Source organism: Dermacentor andersoni, chromosome 2 (assembly GCF_023375885.2).
Source record: "Dermacentor andersoni chromosome 2, qqDerAnde1_hic_scaffold, whole genome shotgun sequence".
Lineage (NCBI taxonomy): Eukaryota > Metazoa > Arthropoda > Arachnida > Ixodida > Ixodidae > Dermacentor > Dermacentor andersoni.
Window position 1 is genome coordinate 204,829,511 of NC_092815.1, and position 25,765 is coordinate 204,855,275.

General features: G+C 46.0%; 1 protein-coding gene across 1 annotated transcript in view; it reads right to left on the reverse strand.

The window, feature by feature from the left end:
- The window catches only part of LOC126540211 (protein sax-3-like), a 70,969-nt gene that overhangs the window by 38,740 nt on the left and 6,464 nt on the right, over positions 1-25,765 (reverse strand). The window contains exons 2-3 of the mRNA XM_055076270.1: positions 16,548-16,706; positions 9,580-9,873 (exon numbers count right to left, since the gene is read on the reverse strand). Of these exons, the coding sequence (XP_054932245.1) occupies positions 9,580-9,873; positions 16,548-16,706 (453 nt within the window). The remainder of the gene's footprint in view (positions 1-9,579; positions 9,874-16,547; positions 16,707-25,765) is intronic.

A 25,765-nucleotide genomic window follows, 5' to 3' on the forward strand; every position in this document is an offset into this window, starting at 1 on the left:
TGCACGCTATACTTTACTGTAGAAAAAAATTTTATGGCGTATTTTCGATTTTGAACAACTTCTGCCGTATGCAGCCAGCAAAAGTATGGCCTCCGAGAACCGCACTTCAAGTCAGCTGTATTGAAGTTTTTTCATGGCGTTATGAGCTCCTGCCCGTGCTACGTGCGTTGTCACTTCGTTTTAAATAACTTTCTGCTGTCATCAACATCAACTGTAGCCTCAGGAATTGTTGACACGGTATCAGGTGTACGCTTGTGCAGCGTGCGATATTTCCGAGCGTGTTGTAGCTGTTTCAGTCGGAAAGCATCAAATCTACCAGGGTTCATCACTCGTGTAGCGCAGGTTACACCGGTGTCGTCCGCATTTGCTTTCGTGCCGGTGTGTTCAATGTGCGCGGGTTGCGCGCCTGTCGCCCGTGCCTTCTGTGTTTATCGTGCGACTCACGAACATTCCTCAGAAAAAAACACATATATCTGCAGCGTACATGTGTCCTACGTGGTGTGTACTAGAAATGTGCGGTGGTGTACGATGTTTTTACAGCCAAGTGGCTGCAGTGCGTTCCAGCGAATAAACGCGATTATGTAGTGTTTCCTGGTTATCTTTGTGATTTACCTGCATCTGCGATAGAACCCACGAGGCGTTTGCATGACCTTGCATTGTGATTGTGGAATTTTGTGTTTTGTTTGCCTTCTTCAATGAGTGGCCTTTTATAGACGTTCTTGCTTGATAGTAAAAAAAATAAATATCTGTAATGGGGCTGAAATAATCCGGCTTTTTATTCCTTGAAAATTGACGTGAGTGGTAATTTTACAAGATAATAGCAATCCAGCTCTGGACATCGAGCTGTAAAGCAAAATATCTAAACTTGTTACAGTATGTGACTCTTGCTATGATGTGTCAATATCTCTAGCATGTTCTCAGTGCTGAGGGCTGTGCACTATGTTAAAGGCAAATGTAATTGTCTACTCATCTGAATTAGTATAAATGATTTCTTCATATCATTTGTTCCAACTACAAAAATTTCATAGGTGCATTGTTGACTTCTAGAGTTAAAAAGACACATGAGATATTACTCAACAGTATGCGTTACAATCTTTCGACATGAATTCAGGAGTATTATATGTTGTGCCATGCATAGTTACTTTGTACGTACAAAGTATTTATATGAATACACAAAATCTGATTCCTCCATCGCCTGTTGTTTGTAAGTCATGAAGCAAATAAATAATTTCAGCCTGCACTGATTGCTTGCAATACACTTCATATTCAAATGTTTTCTAAAAATCTGCGACAAGAATGATCTACCTTAGTTTTGCTTCTGCTGCTGACATTGATATAGCAATTTCTGTAGAAAGATGTGCACCATGAGCAAAATACGGATGCAAAATAAATAGCTGATTTTGGATCAGTTTTTCGAAAGCTGCAATACCATTTATACTTTGCACAATAAGTGCAATGTAAAGGCAATGAAGGTAACTGTAGACTTGTGTTTCGTCATTTGACGGGTAGAAACAATTTCTGGTACCCTATCTGAGCTGATGCAGCAACCTAACCCATACTTCACAGAAAAATGGAAAGTTTCTTCACAAGTGACTGATTCACACAGGCTTGGGAATAGGACTAGCATATTTAATGAAATCATTCTGAAACATAATTAATCAGCATTCTAAAGATGAATGGATAGTGGTAACATCGCCAGTGGCTCACAAGTGGTTGTGTTATACTCCTGTCACAGTGGACATTTTAATGTCATTCGAATCGAATGGCATTAGCATTGAATGACATTATTCGGTTGTTACGCAGCAATATTTAATGCCATTAGAATCGAATTACTTCTGCAATCAAATGAATCTGAAAAAAATCAGTCGGCTTTGCACTCGTGGCGAATGACTAAAATGACATTGAGCATTCATAATTTCAGAAGCAGTAATGTAAAGAGGTAATTAATTTTGTGTTATTTAAGGCATCTGCTATTTCGACTAGAGGAAAGCTGTACGGCAGGCTTTCACAAAATGTTTTTTACTCTCCACCTCAGTGGCGTCTGGCGGCTGTCGCTTTACTGGTCAGTCATACTGCAAGCAGTCGAGTGCCTGTATGCATCTATTTGACAGTCTCGCCTCTTCCTCCGATTGCTTTGTTCACAATGCAAAGCACACAACAACTGACGGCTTCGGCTACTGCAACCGAGCGTCGTCCAGCACTGCCATGTCAGCCGTATTGTTTGTCTTCAATTTATTGGCTATGGCTACTAAGCTGGTCAAGCCTTGTTTTTGCTTGTAGTGGCTAGAAATTCTGGAATTGGAAGTTTTATATGCGTGTTATTCTGGTGAAGTGACAGGCCATATTTATGTTAAAATAAGTTGACTTTCTACATAGACATTCTACATATACCTTGCTCTTGTTCTCTCACCAATTTTTTTTGCAATGATTGCCATTGATATCATGACCGAATGACATCAATTTTTGTTGTGTACCACCACCACAGGTCGAATGGCATTTATTGCACTGAATGTAATTTGCATCTAATGACATTAAAATGTCCAGTGTGACGGGTATTAGATATGGTATAGCAGCTTACACTTTGAAGGAGTTTCGGTACATTAGCATGTTCCATAAGCTAGGGTGAATCGATACGTACTGGCCCACCTGTCACACGTGTAAAGCTGATGTTATTAAAGCTTAGCCTTAATTTTCTATGTTTAGTTAGATTAGGGCAGTTTGTCTTGGCGTAAGCTTATAGAGATTTTATTCAGCATAGCACATATAACTTTGGTAACATGAGACACTAGGTTACACTATTCCTCATCTCTGGTTACAGTTACGTGATTATGCGTGTTCTGCTTAAATATGTTGGCAGTTTATTTATGTCATGGCCAGACAATGTCGGCTGACGGCAATTTTTCTTGGTTCATTGGTTCTGCAGCTGTGCTTGAAGACCACCTCGACGTATATAAGTAGCCAGCTCCAAAGGACCTGGCGTTTTAAATGTGGCCCTCCCGTCCCTGAGGCACGACGTTAATTAATTTAGTCACAACTCGAGATCCGCGATACAAGTTGACTCATATATAGGCGGGCAGCACAGCGATCGTGAGTCGCGGTGGTTTGCGTGGCTTGCGTATGTGTTTGCTCATCGCTGCCAACCATGTCAGGACAGCCAGCGGCATTTTCATCAGACACGACAAAATTGTAGAGACGTTTATTGTCCTGACGAAGATAGGTTCTAAGCCTAGTGGCTCCCAGCGATATCAGCGGCTGCAAGGGGAGCCTAAATAGACGGCACTCCGCTGCGGCGACACTCGCGTTGATAACATCGCGTCGACATAACATCGACACTCGCGTTTAGTAAGATCGTTTTGTGTAAAACGAAGGAGTGCTGAGCATAGACGTTTGTTTGCAGCTTCTTGGCTGCGAAGTATTCTGGTCGTGTTTGCAGGGGCTTGTTCGTATACCACACGAATCGCCGCGGAAACTACTCCGACGCGTTGCACGGTGGATCGCGCGCAAAGCAGGTGTTTCCCGAACGCGACGGAGAGCGCCGCCGCTGAAGTCTGTTGCTTCCAGTGCCTTCCAGTGTGAAACCAGCACGTTTTTTGACACTGGATCGCACATGGGGACGCTGGCGCTCGCTGGGACTGACTGGGACACGTGAGAACGCTGCAGGTCCCACTGGACGAGACGCTGGTTCCACTGCCATGACTCTCGGGCGCACTGGTTTGTGCTGTACAGGCGCTGGTTCTCGCTGCAGTTCGCTGGTTCGCACTGGAAACTGCGCTGGGTGTGTTTGTGCCGCGCTGGTTCCAGTGCGCGAGGACGATCGCTGCTGAATATTAAATGCTTTATACAATTTCATCGCTTGATACTAGTCTCTTGTCCTAAATAACGTTATATCTTGGGGTCATAACACTCTATTTCGTGTCGCAGCTTGGTGCAAAGGTGCGTAAGTTGCCCTGTTTATACATGCACATTTGACACTGAAGATCACTCTCGTTTTTCTTGCATTTTCCCTTTTGACTGGGCGGATAGCTAAATTCTTGAACGAAATCACGCATACGCAGAGGACGCCGCGTTTTTTAGTAGTTTGCGCGTAACATATGACTGGGATTTGTCGCAGTGTTGTGGAGTGGACATGAAATCCAGTTGTTCAGACGCGCTCGAACGGACCCCGAGTTCGAAGCCTACCGCTGATTGATATTATCGCACCGACAACGAAGTTGAGGCGATTCGCGCGCTTCCACTTTCCCTATCGTACTAAAAGAAGGTTCTGGGGCTCAAATACACGCATTTTAGCTTTTGCCAGCTACCCGCGCCGAGATCGCTCCCCGCCACGGAAGCTCAGGCGTATCCGCCGAGTCCGTCTGCACGCTATCGGCGCGTCTGGGCTCAGGAACCAACAAGACTAAACAAGGATAAATCACTCCATATTTCAACTTTCGCATCGGTGTTCTTAAATAAACTGTTTTTTTCTTTCGTGTCTACGGTGCCAGTACAAGAAGCGATGCGCGCCGATGTGACGCGTCATAAACACAATTAAGTATACGTGCTGTCGCAGAAGGCTGCCAGCACTAGCCTGCGCTTCTCTGACGAAAATATATGACTAAACGGACGTGTCAATTGAATCGCATAACTGAACTTAGAAAACGTTGCATATCCCATGCCTGAAGAACAAGAAACGGCTATCGAAATCAGTAGTAACAGCCCATACAGCTTCCCGGGTCGGCGGTTAATTTAGGACTTTTTTCGTAGTTAAAGTACCTATCGCAAGTGCAAATCGATGTCGTGACACTTCCAAGCATACTACTCAATAAGAACAGCAACTTTAGTTCTCTGGTACAGGCGTGAGTTTTAGTTAGAGAACAATAACACATTTACTATCTGTACCAGACCTCTCTCTGCCTAATTAAATTATGGTGAACTATCCTTAGGATACCACCTGCTCACATGGCGTAGTGGTAAAGCACCGCGCTTGGGATCTGAAGGTCAGTCGTTCGATTCCTAATCTGACCTTCTTCCTTCTTTTTTTTTCACTAGTACGTTCTTTATTGCTTTCTATAATATAAAAATATATATACGTTTCCGGGCACCACGTATTTAACGCGCAAGAGCTCTTTTTCGCACCAGTACGCCGTGCCTAACTAGCGCCCCAGCATGCACCGCGCGACACGGGCCCATAATCCGGCGTTGTATTGGACACTGGGCGGTTTTGCAATACTGGGCGGTTTTGCAATAGGATTGCCAGGGAAGCGGCAGCGACAGCTGCAGACGACGCAACGAGGAGGCAGCGTGATACATTTCGTCGTCTGTTTCGATTAGTAAACGTCGCTGTGACGAAGAAGTCGCACTTTCTGCTGCAATTTGCTCAAGTTTGTGAACTGCTACCGACAGTTGTATACCACGACTTGTTTTGCGTTCAATGTACAAACGGCGCGATCTCGTAGACTGAGCGGCTGTACACAGCCAAAACATGCCTTGCACAGGCGCACGACATCTTGTCGCATTGGCGTTTTCTCGGACACCGAAAATATCGCGGATTTTCAAGCGTACAACCCAGGGAAGACGTCCAGCGCGTTTGAGCAGCGAGTGCAAATAACCTTGACGCGTTCACACAAAACACTAATCGGTCGTTGCAGCTACTCGGTGCACTGATGATACGTTCTCGCGGCAAATGATCACATGAAATAACCAACGAAGGCACTGGAGCTTCACAAGGTTCACACGGACGCGCGCTGACACACGCACGCACGTCGCTATTTACTCCGTGGGGAGTTTCCAACCACGTGACCTGAAACTCCGTGCGGAGTATAATCGTGTCATGTCGTTTTTATACTCCGTTCCTAACCTATCGGAGTATAATGAAGCCATGTGCCGTCTTCACTCCGCTATGACGGAGTAAATGCTTGGGGCATGGGAGGTATTGGGGCTGATAAGCCGATAAAACTCCCATATCGGCTAATTTTTGCTTACAGTGTACAGTGCAAGCGGTGACGTGAGCTCATCGTCGGACCTGGCCTCAACGATACGCCAAATCGTTCGTGAAGAGCTACTCCGACGCGGAGTTCTTTCATCCCCACCACGTTTTGCGAGTACCTGACCGAATATTCCCGAATGTTCTACCTATATTTAAGAAAGAAAAACACGGAGTATATTCATTGCCAGACTTTCTGAGCCCCTATTCGGAACTTTGTTTTTGTATGTCTCGGTTGTTTGCCGTTTCCCCACTTTTCTGCCGCCAATCATCCAATCGCCTCTTACTAATCTCTATTGCGGACATGTTTGCTCTTGCCGAACCCAAGAGCTTCAAGGAGGCCAGAGGTGCCTAAATCGACCGCTGGGCAGACATCTTCTCATTCTAATAAAACGTGCTCCAGCGTTTCCCTAGCTTTACCGCAGAAAGCACATGCTTCTTCTTTGTATCTCGCTTTATAAGTGCACGTTCTAAGGCATCCTGATCTCGCTTCGAAAAGTAGTCAGCTTCCCTTTGAGTTATCATAAATTGTTTCTTTCGTGATTTCGTTTTTTGCTCTAAGTAGTTACTTATGGCAGGTTTCTTTTCCATTGCCGCCACCCATGAGATTATTTCAGCCTATCTGAATTTCCGCTTGACGTTCTTTGTTGCTGTGTTGCTCACCCTACAGGCCGCATACTTGCTGGTAAGCTTCCTAGTTCTTTGCCTCCACTGTGAATCAATGTTTTTCCTGTAAGAATATCTGAATACTCTCCCAGCCCATTTAATTTCTTCGATATTCCTCAGTAGTTCATTATAATCAATTTTGCTCTGAGCTTCCCTCACTTCAAATCTTGTCCGGCCCATATCACCCTGCACAGCTTTATTTGTAGTCTTCTCGTGAGCGCCCTAGTGCGAGGCGTCTCACTGACCTTCGGTTCCCACCGAGTCCTGATTGTAACCCTGATTGCAAGCAAACAACCAGATTTCCAAATGTAAGTCCTGGAATCAATACACCTTTCCACATACCCCTAAGCCACGTACCACATACCGCTAAGCTTTTTTTTTTTTTTTTGCCTGTCTGTGCTCCCGGCATGCTTTCTGTCGTTCGGTGGTCGCTTCTCGTATCTCCCTGTTCCGTCAGCTTTTATGTTTCTTTTTTCTCCTTTCCAACGAGCATGTTGCTTCTCTTTCCGTATTTATGTCGTTATTACTATTAAAACCTCCGTACATTCCCACTCTTTGCTTGGCCATTGGACAAGTTCTTCTACTCTCGTGATTATTATTGCTGAGTTCAAATTTGGACTGGCCATTTATCGCTCCTTGCTCTGTGCTAATGTTGTGCGAATATTATGCTAATGTCAAGCACCAGCGATAATATTGTGGCGCAGTCTACTAACTGAAAATCAAACCACATATACGGCTTGGCGCCGCCTCTGCAGTCCTAGCAGTGTCAAAACAAATAGGTCATCTAAATAATCATGGCAAAGCATACCTACTGCTCTGTCCTCAGCGGCAGATGACTACAAGCAATAACCAATTTTACCATTTCTTTATTTCTATCAGGGCAGATAGCCATTAACTAACTCTAATCGAGGTCCAAGCGGGCGCTTTGGGCTGTACGAGCGCTGGAATATTGCTACGTAATCGCAGTTGCGGCGGCTACTACGGTCACCGGTGGTAACCGCCAAAGTAATTCGCGGTGTACGGCGTGCATACTCATAGGGCCGAACATGTCACGTGTCTCTGTAACGTACGACGTACCAAGCGGAAATAAAACTATCTGATCCCACCCATAACCAGGCAGCTACGCCCGGAACGATATTACGCTGCCCAAAGATAGTGTCCGTATACACGTCGTACCTTCGGCAGTGCTCCAAGGTACTCGTGAGGTAGAGCATAGCTGTTTGAGCAGCATGCTGCTGTCACGTGAGCTTTGCCGCGTTTAAAGATGCTTCGGTTAGTGGTGGCGTTGTGACTCGTTTCTCCGCTGCCTGGACCACGGAGCAGAAATATTCTTTTATTCCGTGGGCTGGGCCGACAGCTTCGGAGCGCGTTCGTCGCCGAGCTCAGCGGTGCGTCTTTTGTCGAGGCGGGCCGTTTTGCCTTGGCGGCTCCCCACAGCTTCGCTTAGACCGACCCGCACCATGCGCAAGTTAATTAATTAAATTATGGGGTTTTACGTGCCAAAACCACTTTCAGATAATGAGGCACGCCGTAGTGGGGGACTCCGGAAATCTCTACCACCTGGGGTTCTTTAACGTGCACCTAAATCTAAGTACACGGTTGTCTTCGCATTTCGCCCCCATCGAAATGCGGCTGCCATGGCCGGGGTTCGATCGCACGACCTCGTGCTGAGCAGCCCAACGCCATGGCCACTGAGCAATCACGGCGGTTCATGCGCAAGTTCTTCGTGGTAGTAAAGTGAGTGGGCGGGAACAGTATCTGACCTCCATCGAGTAAGCGAGCGAACAAGAACGTGCAGGTGCGCAGCCGTTGTCACGCAATCGTCGTTACACTGATGAGAATCCGTTGTCGTGCCGTCTTCGTAGCACCGCGGTCGTCGCTGTCGTCGTCATTCCATCTTCCCACCGCGGTCATCGCTCTGTCATGTCATCTACTGAAACGCGTGCACTATAATTTATGAAGCCTTCATCTAACGCCGTTATGGACGTCAGCAGTAAGGTTCGAAAGTAGCGCTAGTGTGTCCATTTATTTGAGCCATTTGTTTACTGTGACCACCACCTTCGATTGTATCAGCAACAATTATTTTGATAACAATATCCATCATGCACATCCTTCGGAAGCGCTTGCTTGCTTTAAAAGCATAGATTAACTTACACAATACCTTCTTTGAGAGAAAGGAGTTCGTTGTAAATTAAGAATAATTAGCCAAATTTCGAAATGCCAGATTTTTTGCGAGCGCGTATATTAGAGTTTGTGGGAGGCCCTCAAAAATGTTCGGTTCAGCTGTTTGTAGCTTGATGTCTGTTACATCAGAGTTTACGGAAGTCACAGATATGTTACTTGGAGTGGAAATTTCAACTCTGGTTGTAACATTGCATCGCATATATTTTGCACCAAATATACGTCTGTACCGAAAAAATTTTGACGTAGACGACTTTCCTTTCACTGCTTTGAAAATTAGTCACGGTGTAATTGCGATGGCCTGTGCTGCAACTCGAAGAAATGTACTCTTTATCAGTGCAAGAAAAGAAAAAGAGCAGGTGCTAAGGAAGAAGGCTGACAAGCTCGGAAGTCCCGTCGTCACCGCCTGGCTCGGAGCAAATTCGCCATCTTGCTGAGCCTCGCTGCTTCCACGGCGCTCCTTGCTGGCAGTCGACCGACTCGAATAAAGCGCTTTAACAGGTGTTGGAGGTGCCGGTGTAGCAAGGTGCAAAGGGTGACCTTCCGGCATGGCCAATACTGGCTTGAGAGTACGGCTGCGAAGTTCCGCTCTCGGTAGGAAGCCAGCATTTGGTGAGCGCGCCTTTATTCGAGACGATCAGCAAGGAGCGCCGTGGCAGCACTAAGGCTCATCAAGACGGCGAACTGGCTCCGAGCATGCCGATCTTCTTCCTCACAATGAGGAAGTAAACTGATTTATAAACAACGTCTTAAGCAGAGACCCTGCCTACCTTGCAATCAATATTAACCGTGGCTCCGGCGTCCACGACCCGCGTCTCCGAGCTGGTCTCGATGTGCAAGGGCGACACCACGATGACCAAAGGAGACTCGCGCGTCCCCGAGCGGCAGCGGTAGGCACCGGTGTCGGTGTGGCTGGCCGCGTCGATGACCAGCGCTCCGTCGGACCTCAACTTCAGGCGGGAGTCACCGACCAGACCGACCGCTCGCCCGTCACGGTACCAACGTACCTCTGCTGGGTCACCCTTGCGCAGATCACACGGGATCTCCAACGTCTCGTTGAGCCTCTACACATACCTCGGGAGTCAGGGGAATGATCTCAAAGATCGCAGTTTGCGCGTAGTATAAGTGTAGCGCAAACAGATACGAAGGGCTCGGAAAAACTTCGAAATGTAAACTTTCCCCTTCGTTCTCCTTGCCCACCTTGAGTATAAAATCCGAAAGGAACAAATGTTCCACATTTCTAATAAAATAAGGCACACTATACCATAAATCATGTTGACCTTACGTTGCATTGTTTGCAAAACATTGAAGGAGCGAATTATGTTACCCATTATGTGCCATAATAATGTCAATGGCGTGCTGCATTCTCGCTGTTTATTTATTTATTTATTTTTTTATTTAATACGTGCTACGGAATAATTGCCTAAAATGTACTACAGCACAAGGAATAGACGAAGTTGTCAAGTTTACCCATTTAAAGCGTGAAAAAAAGGATCACTACATTAAATACAAACATTTCGTGCAACACAGTTCCAATCTTGAATGGTATGAATAGAAAAATAATAACGAAACGCGTCATTCCTAAAATGAACTTCACAAACACCCATAGAATAATATCTTCTACACACCTAATGTGGCGATCCTATGTGCATTTTACCGTCTATTGTTCCTGCCTAGCGTTCGCTAAGAGAGGCATCTTCGACGTGAGTAACTTAATTGTGAGTGACATTTCACGAATGAAAAAGAACGGAGAAGACCGTTCTAACAGAATTCGCGCTAAGGTGGCCTCGAAGGTCAGGTTAGACAGTTTTCCTATATTCTCGAGATTAAAGACGCGCACGGGCGCCTCGGTTCGCACGGAGAACAAAATTAGCTCTTGACTGGAGGTTTATTAGCACATCTATGCAGCAATATTGAATTCCTCCGCTGTTCTTGCGTGTTTTGACGTCGAAGCAACAGCGTCATCGTATACCTCTACCACAGTTCTCACTGTGGAGGCCAAATTGCAGGCCTGAATATATGTATAGTTTTGCTAGTAGCTGTTTTCCCTAAATGAACGTCGTGGCCTGGCTTCCGATCTAATTTTGTCAACGAAGGCCTCATTAAAAGTTTATTTTTGATCTTGACTCTCAGATTCTCTTCAAGCCTTTCCAACGTCCTCTTCGGGTGTTAGACTGTCTACCTACAGAACTCAATACTACAGCGTTCACGAGTCTGCATAGACTCTAGGTTTGGCCGAAGTGGATCGAGGTAGAGAACTGCCTCAACGGATTTGTCAGAAAGATATTCAGGTCGGTCGATGATTACCTATTGGCCAACGACAAACAGGTACTGTGCAAGAAGACCGTGAAGTCTTCAGAGAACAATGACGTGACTTGCAGTTTGCCCGCGAAACTACTGAGGATGACCAGCTGCAATTCCTAGACGTCAATCTTCAGTTGAGCCCCACTCACGCTTGTTGGAGGTGCCACCCCAGATCAAGCAAGATAGAATTTATTGACAGAAAACAGAGAAGTCGACCTAATCGAGTGCCCTCTAGTCTGCTACTCTGCACTGCTACTCTGCAACGTAGAAGTGCGATTTTTTTTTCGTTTGATTCGCGGCTGTCGCAGTGTATGCTGTATCAATCATGTTTGTTTTTTTATTCTTCTAGCTTCCTCTTATAGTGGCTCGCATGGGTAGCAAGTGACATATATAAACATTTACCGAATAACATTGTGGTTTTGGCACACAAAACCTTATAACTTAAATTACTTATTAAAATGTTACTTGAATGTCAGCGCTTTGTCCACCGTATGTTGTCTTTCTTTCGTTCCGCTACTCTCAAAACATGATCCAGTGCCAACTCGCCCTGTTTAGTACATCTTGTCACACGATTCACGTTGCCCAACTGTCAGAGTAAGATTTCAAGGCTAGACGATTTCATACTGACAATGTTGACATTTAAGGGACACTAAGAGAATATAAGTTATTATGTATCACCAAATGACGCCTCATCAATGCCAAAGCCGTCACCTTAACCCTGAGGGGAACCCTGGCAAGGCGGGAATATACGCAAGAAAAAAAATTTGGAGGACGCTTAAGAGGAAGCTTTAGCTCGGGCCCAACTCCAACGCGGCCTATTCAAATGCATGTAAAACGCAATAACGTTCTTCTGAGATAACCCCTGGACCAATTTTAATGAAATTTGTTGCATTTGAGAGCAAATTAAATTTTAGTGACTGGTGGAAGCGGAATTTCGATTTAGGGCTTGAATATTGTTAAAAATATTTTAAAACATTCGACAGTTGGAAAAGTAGAAGCACGAAGTTTACAAAATTATAGCTCTGCATCAAGAATAGATATCGCAGTTCTGTAAACGCCATCCATTAGATCATTCAAAGCGGACAAATTCTATGTCATTTTACATCTTACGTGAATTTGTTACTTTACTACAAGGGTTCTGCAAAAGTTGTATTTCCATATTACTGAATTTTTTTATATTCATGTGCAACATATCAATTTTGTCCTCTGTAGATTTACTATTAGATGAAACTCATAGAATTGTATTATCATGTTTCGTTGTTGAGTTAGGGAGTTGTAAACTTGATAGTTTCGTTCTTGAAAATTTTTTATTTTTGCCAATTTGTAATGAAATATTCACAACATAAATCAAAAATTCGAAACCAACAGTCACTAGATTTTAGTTTTTCTTTTAAATGCAACAAACCTCGTCAAATTTTGTGCAGTGGTTGCCGAGAAAAACGAATTCTCCTTTTACATGTATTTAGATAGCAGCGCCCGAGCTAAAGCTTCCTCTTAAGCTTCACTTTTAAGAGTTGGAACGCGATAGTGCTCAAAGACCCCTTACTGCTTTTCATGCTACCCGGCAACTTCAGCTTACGTAACCGTAAAGCTTGCCGAGAAACGCTGGCTGCCAACGCTATGCACGAAGGCGAGATTTCTGGTAGAAACGCGGCCTCTTGCGTGAATCGGTCTCCTGTTACTGTTTCGCACTTCTAACACTTCAGTCTGAGAATAGCTAACATAAAGGACATGCGCTGTTGGTGTTTTTTTTTTTCATTCCATTTGTTTGTGGGCTGCCGTTCTGAAAATTCAAAAAAAAAATAACTTTGTAAAGAATGAAAGACAAGGTACGAACAACTTTGGTGGTAGAGAAGTGGTAAGTTTCGAAATTTAGTTCGAAAGTCTTTTTGCCGAGCGAGGCGACGTCCATGGAAGGATGCAGACGCCGGATTTTCTGCGACACGGACTCCTTATCGCCATCGCGTTAAAGATGTCCAGCGCCGTCACCTTGATATTCCTGCCCCAGCTCGCTAGCTTGAAAATGTTACGAGTGTTTGCGGGAACTATAGTGTCAAGTTAATAAAATTTATTTCAACAACGCAAGCCTGTCGGCCACACACTCGATCACACAGAATTATCCTTAGGTTCTTGTCCTGCCAAAAACCCGACATGGCAGCTGAATTGCCTTGTCGGATCAGTTGTCATATGCCGGCGAGTGTTAGAAGCGTTGTCAGTAGCGGAGCGCCATGACAGTCAGCACCACTGGCACGCAGTCTCACACGTAACCTGTTACGTGCTAAGGTAACGTGCGAGATTGCGTTCCGGTGGTGGTGTAGGCCAGGTAATACACCCGCGTTTTGATCGCCTGGGAACCGCGGCATGCTAGTGCTCCATTGTCATTCGAGCTGCGTTTTATTGCTATAGCAATTATATGGACATTACAGGCGCCTTTCTGTCGTCGGCGTCGCCATCGGCATCGGCGTCGCCGTGAGCTTCCGTATAAATTCTAAGGGCCATAAAATTGTCGCCGCGCGGCGTGTGCTGTATGTGCGAGTGAAAGCTTGCGAGGGTGAGCGGGTGATCGCGAATCGGTCTCGCGCACGTAACGACGGAAAGCGGGGAGGAAGCGTGCCGCCTTCCATCGCGCCCAAGGCTTCAGGGGGGAGGGTGGGCAGGGGGGGGGCGGGTTTTACACAGGTGGTCGTGTGCACCCGGTCGGGCTGCTGTGTCTTGAGAGCCACCAGTGACGGGTGCAGATTGCAGTGATGGGTGCTGCGATGTGTTTTCGTGGCGTAGTTCGCGTTCATACGAGCGGCAGCACGAAGTTAAATTCATTCGCTGCTGCTGCCGCGTTTCCTCACTACAGCGTTTTGAAAGTTTCCGCGGTCATCGAGTGAGATGTGTTCATGTTGGCTTGGGCGCGCGTGAAATCATGTTTGTTAATTTAGTTACAATGCCTATGTTTACGAGTTTATACGGCGGATAAAACTACTATCTTTATTTTGTATAGTTGTGCGCTAATTTGCTACCGCAATCGATGCCTCGCCTTTCGGGCGAAACTGCGACTCCTTTTTTTTTTTTTTCTTCGAGTCGAAGTGCATTTCCGCCGCTAGGTTCGTTGATGCTTCCATGTCGGTCGGCAGATAACCTCGGTGCTTCTTTAGCCGATTCAGATGCCGTCTACAAGTGGTTGTGCCACACTTCACGAGCCATAATCGGCAACGCAAAAGCTTCATGAGAATAACGGGCGCCAGTCAGGGCCCCTTCCGAATTGCTTCTCCAAGACGAGTTCGTCTGGCTGGAACCTGCACTCCTTGGGTGACTGTTCGTATTGGTCGGTTGTGTTTGTCAGTGCGAAGGGGATCAATGAGCGTCGGCAGCTCACGGCTAAAATAGCTCTAGCTGGTGTAAGTACAGTTGTTTCACGGACCCTAGTGTACTGCAGAAATATGAATCGCGATACTCGAAGGTTAAGGGATCCTGAGGTCTCTCCGGCCAGCCATTTCTTCAGTGCACTAACATATATTTCAGCTTGGCCGTTGGTTGCGGAGTGATAAGGCGCAGAAATGACGGCTGCATTATTTCCGTTGTTCCTGTAGATTTTTTGGTTTCCCACCAAAATAAATGCTGTCCCGTTATCTCACGCTGTCTTGGGAGGTATGCAAAATATCGCAAAAAGTGACCGCAACTCAAAAATGACTGTTACTGAGGTCAGTTGGTTTACTTTCCTCACCTTCACCCACTTGATGAAGGCATCCACTGCCACCAAAAAAGTGTCTTTCTACAGGTCCAACAAAATTGAAGTGCACAGTGGGCCATTCAGCCTTGGCTGAATCTCATTGTGTGTGCGAGCACGCTGCGCTGTATGTGCACATCCACATCCGGCTAGCACATGTAACTACGTGCATAGGCTCTCATCGTGACTACTCCACGATGGTCCGCACTGAAAAGAGAAACTGCTTGCTCTCTTGCGGATGTTCGCACAACAAACTTCGAGCCCCGCTTAATACCTCTGCGGTGAGCGGCGAGCTGTGTGCCTCTTCTTCGATACGGGGCAACGTCTTCCCCTTCAAGCTGGTACAGAGTGCCTTGTTGAACAGCAGTGTAAACTTTCAAGAGAACTGCGTCATTTTCAGCCAAGGTGGCTAACCGCTCTAAGTAAGAAGTGGTGTTCCAAGTGCCTCGAATAAATGTATGTCGCCACGGAGAAGCGCTTCTTCAACGCACGCTGGCAGGGGTAGCCCGTTAAGCGCATCCGCATTCTGATGCAGTTTTACTGAGCGATATTGCGGCTCATAATCGAGCGCTGCAAGTTTGAGACACCACGGAGTCATGCGCGGAGACAGCATTTCAGGCACGAGCCTATGAGGGCCAGGTTTCCCTAGCACGAGCTGGGTGGTCATTAAAGAATGACATTCCGCCCTGCGATGCACTTCTGACAATGAGTTGCGACGAACACTAGTGTCAGACCTTCGTAATCTAGCTGGGCGTAATTGCGTTCCACCGTATCCGGTGTTCGTAAGGCCATTGCTGCGAAGAGTTAGTTACCTTACGGATGAACTCTTGCGGTATGATAAGTTACACTTTCTCGCACAGCCACGTTCAAGACATAGACGATGTTAACCTCGCAATGTACACTGTAGCGTGTTCCCAAAGGGCGCGTCCAGCTATTAATTAACCATAGATTACAGGTGACATCCGACGTGAATACATATTCAGACTCACTTTGTACATAAATACCTAAAACACCTCGTCGTAAGCACTAATTTAAAAAAAAAAAATATGCCAATTTTGAAATCGGGAAATACACTGCTTCGGCTTAGCTCTCTTCCACTCACGGTCAATGCGATTCGCCTCGAGAGATCACTGTGCATCATTTACCTTGAGGATCAACGCTTATCACTGAGCAAGTTGTGAGGAATGGTCAACACTGTAATTAATAACATGGGAGGTCCGGGAAGCGCCCTCTACCTTTCAACGCTGGTGGAGCGGGATGTTCCGCTCGCGGTTAGGCCCCAGCGTCTTCTTAAAGCATCTGACGTTTTAATAAAATTTAGCGCATAGCAAACGATGACAAGACCGGCACAAGGATACAGGACGAGCGCTAAGTCTTAGTACCGTGCGTTCTGACTACCGTTTCATGTAAACGATGCATCAACTAGAGTCCAATTACTGTATTTGCACGTAAATTGAGCCGCCGCGAATAAAACGCGCGGGGGGCGGGGGGAGGTGGAAGGGGACTCTTTGCCTCGCTGAAAAAGAAAGATATAATACGATCATACGTGTTACAAACCTGAGCGACTTGAATATAGCGCCTCGCCTTACATTCAAGAGGATCGCAATTTCGAAAACAAAACTCGCGTTATATTCGTGCAAAAACGGTAGATGTTCTACCGTTCAATTGAAACAATGCACCGTTGAAACCAGCGCAAAGCTTCACTTAATCACTCACCAGTGTGATGCAGCGGTTGAATTCCCGCGGATTTCCAAGGTCCCTGCTGCTTTCCTTAGGCATGATGATCACGTGGTGGTAACGAAAGGGCAGACCATTTACGCAGCTGTATTCGCCAGTGTGGGACACCTGAGCATCTCGCACGGTCAGCGTTAGTACCTGCGCAAGTGAGGCCGTCACTTTGTTGGCTCCTGTGTGCTACTGCAATTTGGCCGTGACCTAAAAGATAGACTTGGCTCGGCAGCTATAGCCATAGCCACCGTGCGGTGACCAGCGCTGTAACCAGTACCGCCAACACAGACGCCAAATTCATTCACCGTACTTTAAGCAGAGTACGGTCCGCGGAAGCAATTCATAGATTGATAAGCAAGGTTCTACGAGGTTTCTGATTTTTGAATCCTGAAAGTACAAAATTTCATTATCTCATTGACCGCACAAATGGTTCCATCTGCACGATACCAAGGTGCGCGAAGAATGTGTGTGCATAGAGTCAGTGTAACATACAGAGAACTGGCAACCATCCACGCTAGGCGATGCGCTCGGAGAATTTAACATGTTCTCTTTGTCAACCTCGTCTAACGCTATTGTCATTGAGTTTCACGCACCTTGAAATGCTGCTGCGAGAGGCCGGGCCATAAAAAAATCTCCAACATGTGTGCGAATTGTCGCCATGCGTCATGCGTGAAATCGCTAGAATAAAAATAACTCTAGAGGACGCCTCTCAGCGTAGTCATGAAGTTGCGCCGTAGCGCAAAGTGCCCTGTATTTCACCTTAGTGCCGAAATTCGTGACACCTTGCATATGCGCTTACGTAGCCTACTGTGACTCAGCGAGGTTCAGCGTACCACAAGCCTTATCGAGCACCCAGATTTAGATTGCAACAAATACTACACCATGTTCTGTCTTCAAATGAAAAATATGCGGATCCCACGCATTCTGGAAATCAATGTAAGCGAAGCCTTCTGTGCTGTTGGCTTTGAATGACGATAGTTAGCGGTGATAATCACTCTATCTAGCTTCCCTCTGGACTTGAAGGTTAGTAGAAGGCTAAGCGCTGAAATATCGGCAGTGCTTTTGCGGGGTGTCACAAATAATTGCAGCTGTCAACAGGCTATCGTGGCGACGCCCAGGAAACTCCAACGGTATTGTGCACATTCAACGTGGTGCAAAGGCGCAAACGAATTTCTCTTTCTCGCGTTGCCTCTCCTTTCTGCTGCGCTGCTGTCATGTAAATTATATACACGCTCTGAACCACCTCTCGACGCGGTGTACCAGAAAACAGCAGGAGCTGTGCTCAACCTCGCCAACCTCGCTCTGAATAGCCCACTGACTACTTCTTCTTCTTCTACTACTACTACTACTACTACTACGACTACTACTACTACTACTACTACAATTACTACTACTACTTCTACTACTACTACGACTACTACAACTACTTCCACCACCACCGCTACCACTACCACCACCACCACCACCACCACCACCACCTACTACTGCTAGCACCACCACCACCTTCAACTACTACTACTACTACTACTACTACTACTACTACTACTACTACTACTTCTACCACCACCACCACCAGAATGTTAAGATGTTGCGAGAGCATGCCACACAACAGACACTGAATAAGGGCAACTTGATTGGCTCTATCGTGTGCCTTTCGCTACCGCACGATTTTCTCGCGCTTTCAACTTGCCCTTCACCTCACATCCTGCTCCCCTTCGTGCACCTGTGGGAAGAGGCCTGAACCCTGCCTTCCCTTTTGCCCTCTGCTTTCTGACATGAAATGGGTTTAAAATCGGTCAGAGAGGGGTCGCTTCCTGAAGCCGCATGCTAAGAAAACATGTTTTAATATTGTCGCTCATGTCTTTGCAACCGTACCACTCACGTGTCTTAGTTACATATGGTTGTGTAGAGGCAAGACATCGTTACTCGATCATGCATCTGTCACGGCCACAGATGACGCTGTTGTCGTGTCACGCAAGACGCAATTGGAGATAAATTTAGCCTCTCTCGACCTTCAGAGTGGCATCGCTTGACAGTACGCTTATTTGAGCTCACCACCCAGCCATAGTGTGCATAATCCAGTAAACACAAATCTATGCTCATCAGGAGTTATAAAACTTATAAGCGTACAAATGTTTGCATAAATTTCGCACTTTCTTGGCTATGGCAGCACCCGCGTTCGACACGTAGGGTCCCAAGATGGCAGGAAAAGATTCGGACATCAAGGCAAAGGGGGCTACTTTCCGCTCACTACCTTTGACAACGACGGGCCCATTACGAATATGAAGCGAGAGCGATTGGAAAAATAGACCTTAAGACCCCTCTCTAGCTGTAACAGAAGTTTTATTTATTTATTTATTTATTTATTTATTTATTTATTTATTTCCACGAGCAAGGAGGTACATGGTTGTGGCAGAAGAACAAGGGGAAAAAGCTGCAGCGAAAGCAGCTTGACTGGCCCCAGGTTCCGTTTACAATGGCAGCAGCAGGGCAGGTGAGAAACGTGTTAAGAAAAAAAGGAGAAAAAATAAAAAAAAGAGCAAGAACACCAAAGGCAAAAATCACAAGGTACAGCCATACACAGTCAAGAACGCAGAAACACTTACACGCAGATTTTTTGCGGAACAAGTGAGCACATCGATATTGCATCTGGTAAGACCATTGAGTAAACGGGGCAGCCAGTGGCATAACATTTGCTGGCCATAATTATTACGAAGTTGAGGAACACACTAAGTCTCAGGAGCTCGAGTTGTGTAAGGGGTTTCTCGTTTTGTGAGATTAGCGAGAGAGCTGAGGGCGCCAATATTTTTCTCATATCTTCTGTAGGTTGACAACCGTCGCGGGTTTATTAGGGCAGGCAATTTAAGGGTTCTAAGTGCACTGAAAAGAGGAGTGGAATGAAAATCACAAGGCTTATTACAAATGACACGAAGAAATTCCTTCTGGATAACAAACAGCTTGTGAATTTTTGCGGCAGAAGTTGTCCCCCATACGAGGCAGCAGTAATTTAGGTGACTGAAAAAAAGTGAGGTATAAATCAGCAATTTCACGGATTGCGGCAGGTATCTAAAGGAATGTACAACACCCAACACCTGGGACAGTTTGCCGGTGAGGAAATCTACATGAGAGCGCCATGTCATATCATGGTCACAGTGCACACCCCGACATTTGATTGATTGTACAACTTGAATAGTACAGGAGTTAAGCACAATATCTCCAGGTAGCACGACATTCATATTTCTTGGATGAAAGAGTAAGGCTTTGGTTGCTGCGGAGTTGATTGTTAGACCATTTTCGAGGGACCACTGGTGTACTTTAGAGAGCACACTGTTAGCACGTAAGACCAGGTCATCCAGGGATTTGGATGAAAAAAGAAGTGTGGTGTCATCGGCATACATAATTTACATTGTGCCAGAATCAATGTTAATAAAGTCGTTGACGAAAATATTGAACAAAAGAGGGCCCAAGATGCTTCCTTGTGGGACACCTACATGAACAGGAAAGACACTGGATGATAATCCATTTACATGCAGGAATTGCTTTCTGTGACTCAAGTAAGATTCAAGTAAGCTGAGGGCGATGCCTCGGATGCCATAATACGTTAGTTTACGAACCAAAAGTTTATGATCGATAGAATTGAAGGCTTTAGATAAGTCGACAAATACACCTAAGGTTAATAAACGTGCCTCAAAATTTTCAATGATTAGTTCTTTCTGCTTAAGGAGTGCTAGTTCAGTCGACATGAATCTGTGGAAAACGTGTTGATGTGGGGTTAATAAGTTATGTTTGTCGAGAAGACAGGATAACCTACAAAATATTATCTTCTCTACTCCTTTGGAAGAAATCGGGAGTATGGAAATGGGTCTGTAGTTCGAAATAAGTGTTTTATCACCTTTTTTGAATATGGGGAGCACCTTTGCCATCTGCATTCTTTTTGGGAATTGGCCTTGGGAGAGACAGATATTGTAGATATGAGCAAGAACAGGTGAAATAATATCAAACACATAGCTAACAGGCCTGATTTGCAGGCCGTCAGCATCACAGGCACTACTGTTACTCAGGTCACGGTAAAGCAGTCTTATTTTATGTTCATTTGTAGGGTTCAAAAATATTCATTCTGTGCAGTGAGCATATATAAATTGACAGGCACTCAGGCACTCAGTTAGGCATGTAAGCTTGTATTGCGTGACTATACGTGACTTTATTTGCTAACGTCATTTCTGCCTATAGTGCCCACTCAGCCTCTTCAGCACGCATAAGACGTTCCACGTTCCCTCACAGCTAAGTCTCTGACACAGGCCTGCCCAATTATTTTTGAGAGCAGAGCGCACACGTTTCTCGCAAAAAAGATATCAGACAGTACAAAGCTACAGTGAAACGGAGAGCGCGGTAGGCACATTAAACAAGGTTTCTGCTGCTGCAAAAGCAGGCTCTCACGTCCACCATTCATTGTGCCACCAACCGTTTTCGGACAGCGCATTATTAGCCTCCCCTTTTAATCGTCTCGTTCGTATGGTTCTAAAAAAAATAATGGATGCGTGACCGACGGTGGAATCGGGACTCTGCAGTCGACCGCAACATCCGGGTGCTCTAATCATTAGGCTACGATCGCACGAACACTTCTCTCGTTCTAAAGCGGTTCAGCTCTTTGCAACATTTGGCGCATACGCCGCGTGGCATTTCCTCGTCTTTCCGCGTGAAAGCTCGAGCTTTACGACACTGTGTTTGACTGCATGATCTCCGGAATCAGCGCACATTCCCCTTTACTTTCCTCGCAGCAGCTAGTATTACCTGTAGAAACTGTGCGTCGTTGTGCCGACTTCATAGGATCGGCCCTATTTTGTTTTAACATTTCTTCGTCGGAGTATAAATGCCATTGCCCCTTTACCAGAGATCACATGACATAAACATCGGTACGTACGATTGCATAACACTTAGTCGCAGACCGCGTCACAATCTGTGTTTCTCTCGCTAACGCCCGTTGCGTACCCATGTAGAACCCAAGAACCCACATGCATGGATTCGCGTCGGAGGGCCCCCGTAGACATCATGCTGTTGCCAAGAGGGTGTTCACACCCTCTTGCGGGCACTTTACTACCCGATGCAAGCAAACACGCTGGTCCACCAGTTAACGCTTTTCCTGAACATCAAACAATGCTGGATAGTCAGGTAACTGCAACATGCTTCGCATAATATAGGTTCCCGCACTGCGTCAGATCTTCAAAATGTTTCGCCTTGTAACACTTTCTGAATGCGACGAGCGTTGGAAACTTCATGTGCGAGCATAAGCGCCGTAACACTCTAGCCTTCTCAGCGGAGGTCACAGTTTTCAGAAAAAAATGCACATAGTGTGATTTCGTGGCAAAAAATTTACCCAGTATTTAGGCGCATACGCTCGCCTCTTGACACGACTGGGCAACGACATGCTGCAATGCACACGAGCGCCTGCGCACCTGGCAACGTGCATGGCCATGGACAGATCCCGGCTGTACTCAAGTTCGGCTAAAAGAGGCGTTCATATACAGACGCGCGTCTTTTATTGTTCAATTGCGTTAAATTCCTTTAGTGGACATCATTTCGTGATGTCCTTCGAGCAGACAAAGCCCACAATAATGTGGCTTTACGAGGGTCTGCGTACCCTAACACTGCAAATACATTTGCAGCAGGAATGCAGCACAAAATATAAATAAGAAATGGAAGGAATGAGAACTAATAGCTGCCATAAATGTGTCAAGCGAAAAACATAAGTTCATACGTGCATGAAATTTGTCGATGCACTAGAAATATCACATACGCAGCATAAAAGGATGACATGCGTGCGCACCTAGCTCTAAGCAACGCAAATGCAAAAAAAGTACAAATGTTATATCCATGCAACACAACCCAGAGATACAGTAAAGGAAAAAAATTACGGCAGAAACTGCCCACTGTCGAATAATCGTATTGTTCATAGCATTCTTTGTAATCATTACTTATGAAGCCTATGATGCAACCCTTAAATCCAGGACTGTCATATTTTGATATATAAGCAACTTGAAAGCGTACCACGGACCCACCGATGACCTTCCCAGTAAAGTCACTTTTACTACCAATCTCGTGTTTGGTAAATGAAGCAAGTGTTGCGGCAGCTTTCTTTTTTTCTGGTGTAATTGCCCACCGACACGCCCTTCTTCGTTGCACTGCGCCCTCTTCAGAAGCTTCCCCTGTTGTTGGAGGCGTAATTCTTTGGTTTCTTGCGTCATCCGCGCATTCCTTGTCCGCGCAAGCTCTCGCTCGCGTTCAAACTGCGCTTCTGTAAATCCAAATCTAAAAGCGCCAAGCCTTTCAACGCACTCGCTTGCCTGTGAGCAAAATTCATAAGACACTTCTATGCCAGTTGTTGATGCATGTATACGTGGCGCAAATGGAAGTGCAGTAAAAATATTCAGCAGACACACCTAAGACTGCTTACGTGTGGGAATGCGACAGCGTTGAGAGCCCCGTGTAGATAAAAAAGTCCAGTGTCGCTGGTCGCTGTTTGACGTCGTTTCGCGAAAAAAACATTCCGAACCACAACCAGGCAGGCCTTGCGCGTAGTGCAGAGACGTTACTGAACTAATTAAATTTCTCAAAGTAAAATGCCTTAGACAAGTCGTAAAGTATGACCTAACAAAACCTACAGACAGGGTAGCGTCGGATTGCAATGTGAATATTCGAGACAACATAATTATGTTACAAGGAAACTCAACCACAAAACCTTCTCCCAGCGTTTCTACCATTCATGCAGCGGCGCGGCCCACTCGTTTCCTTGCAACAACGCCATCCAGATGGCACTCGCCTTCGTGCATGAGCAAGAAAGCTGCGGTTGTCGGGAATCGTGAGAAGCAGTCGGCAATCTTTGAATACTATAACGTTTCATTCTTAACCGCGAAGCTTAAGCGTCCTCCACATAATTAGACAGCTTTAGTTTCACGTACGTAAACGCTTTGGGTACCTAGAGCTCTTACCTGTGAGCAGTGCGCCTGTCCAGAGCGCAAAGGGTTTGCGTGAGTGTCACGAACGCACGTGAGACTCAAAAGTTTGTGCGCGTTCCTTGCGCACGTACAGAGCTCCGCGCGGCGGTCTCGCGAGAACTCGAACAAGCGAGAGCATAATTCCAAGATGGCAGCCAAACACGCCGACAAGGTAGCTCTGCGACTTCGTTTTCCTAAAAGCGACTTGCATTTATTCCGAGGCGTCATCATCATCATCATAATCACTCTGGTTGCGCCCACTGCAGGGCAAAGGCCTCTCCCACACTTTCCCAAACACCCCGGTCATGTACTGATTCTGGCCATGTCGTCCCTGCAAACTTCTTAATCTCATCCGCCCACCTAACTTTCTGCCGCCCACTGCTACGCTTCCCTTCCCTTGGAAACCAGTCCGTAAACCTTAATGGCCATCGGTTATCTTCCCTCCTCATTACATGTCCTGCCCATGCCCATTTATTCTTCTTGATTTCAACTAAGATGTCATTAACTCGCGTTTGTCCCCTCACCCAATCTGCTCTTTTTTTATCCCTTAACGTTACACCCATCATTCTTCTTTCCATAGCTCGTTGCGTCGTCCTCAATTTTAGTAAAACCCTTTTCGTAAGCCTCCAGGTTTCTGCCCCGTAGGTGAGTACTGGTAACACACAGCTATTATACACTTCTCTCTTGAGGGATAATGGCAACCTACTGTTCATGATCTGAGAATGCCTGCCAAACGCACCCCAACCCATTCTTATTCTTCTGATTATTTCCGTCTCATGATCCGGATCCGCCGTCACTACCTGCCCTAAGTAGATGTATTCCCTTACCACTTCCAGTGCCTCGTTACCTATTGTAAATTGCTGTTCTCTTCCTAGAATGTTAAACATTACTTCAGTTTTCTGCAGATTCATTTTTAGACCCACTCTTCTGCTTTGCCTCTCCAGGTCAGTGAGCATGCATTGCAATTGGTCCCCTGAGTTACTAAGCAAGGCAATGTCATCTGCGAATCGCAAGTTACTAATGTATTCTCCATTAACTTTTATCCCCAATTCTCCCCAATCCAGGTCTGTGAATACTTCCTGTAAACACGCTGTGAATAGCATTGGAGAGATCGTATCTCCCTGCCTGACGCCTTTCTTTATTGGGATTTTGTTGCTTTCCTTATGGAGGACTACGGTGGCTGTGGAGCCGCTATAGATATCTTTCAGTATTTTTACATATCATCATCATCCTCATCAGCCTGGTTATGCCCACTGCAGGGCAAAGGCCTCTCCTATACTTCTCCAACTACCCCGGTCATGTACTAATTGCGGCCATGTTGTCCCTGCAAACTTCCTAATCTCATCCGCCCACCTAACTTTCTGCCGCCCTCTGCTACGCTTTCCTTCCCTTGGAATCCATTCCGTAACTCTTAATGACCATCGGCTATCTTCCCTCCTCATTACGTGTCCTGCCCATGCCCTATTTCTTTTTCTTGATTTCAACTAAGACATCATTAACTCGCGTTTGTTCCCTCACCCAATCTGCTCTTTTCTTATCCCTTAAAGGGAAGCTGAAAGGTTTTCCAGAAAAAATGAGTGAACATCTGTACATAATGGTTTTCAACCCTCCGAATTCGAATATCGTATCGAAATTGAGCGAAAAAAAGCGCAAATATATTTTATTTCGACGAAAAGTGCAGCAGCGGACACGCCCAGCTCGCGCGTCTCGTTTCCGCCTGTGATTGGTCGGGCGCCTCGTGACGTCAACTCTAGTAACCGACCGCTGCCGCTACACATGAAGCGCGGTGCCAGGTAGTTTGGTGCTGTTTTTCTGAGACGGTAATGGAAAATTTAGAGAAACTGCGTTTTTCTGAGGACTTCGGCGTTACTCCCTACATGTACGAGCCGATTGCGAAGAGCCGGCCTTTCGAAGAAGCAAACGATGCTGGTGCGAGCAGTGCTTTCGACGCGAACGAAAGCAAAGTCTTGGGATCTCCTCGTGTTGGAAATGCTCTTTGGTGAGTACGTTTTTTGCAAAGCGATCTAGTGATCTCGCCGATCTTTCGCCGATCTAGTGAGCTCGTTTCCGGTCAAACAACTGTAGTGTTGTGTTTCTGCATGCCTCCTCGTGGAACGTAAGCGGGGATGCGATCGTCGGCATTTGTGCGCTGTCCAAAGCTGTCGGCAATCTACAAAGACGATTTAAACGCGTGAAAAGCTTCCCGGTTCCTGC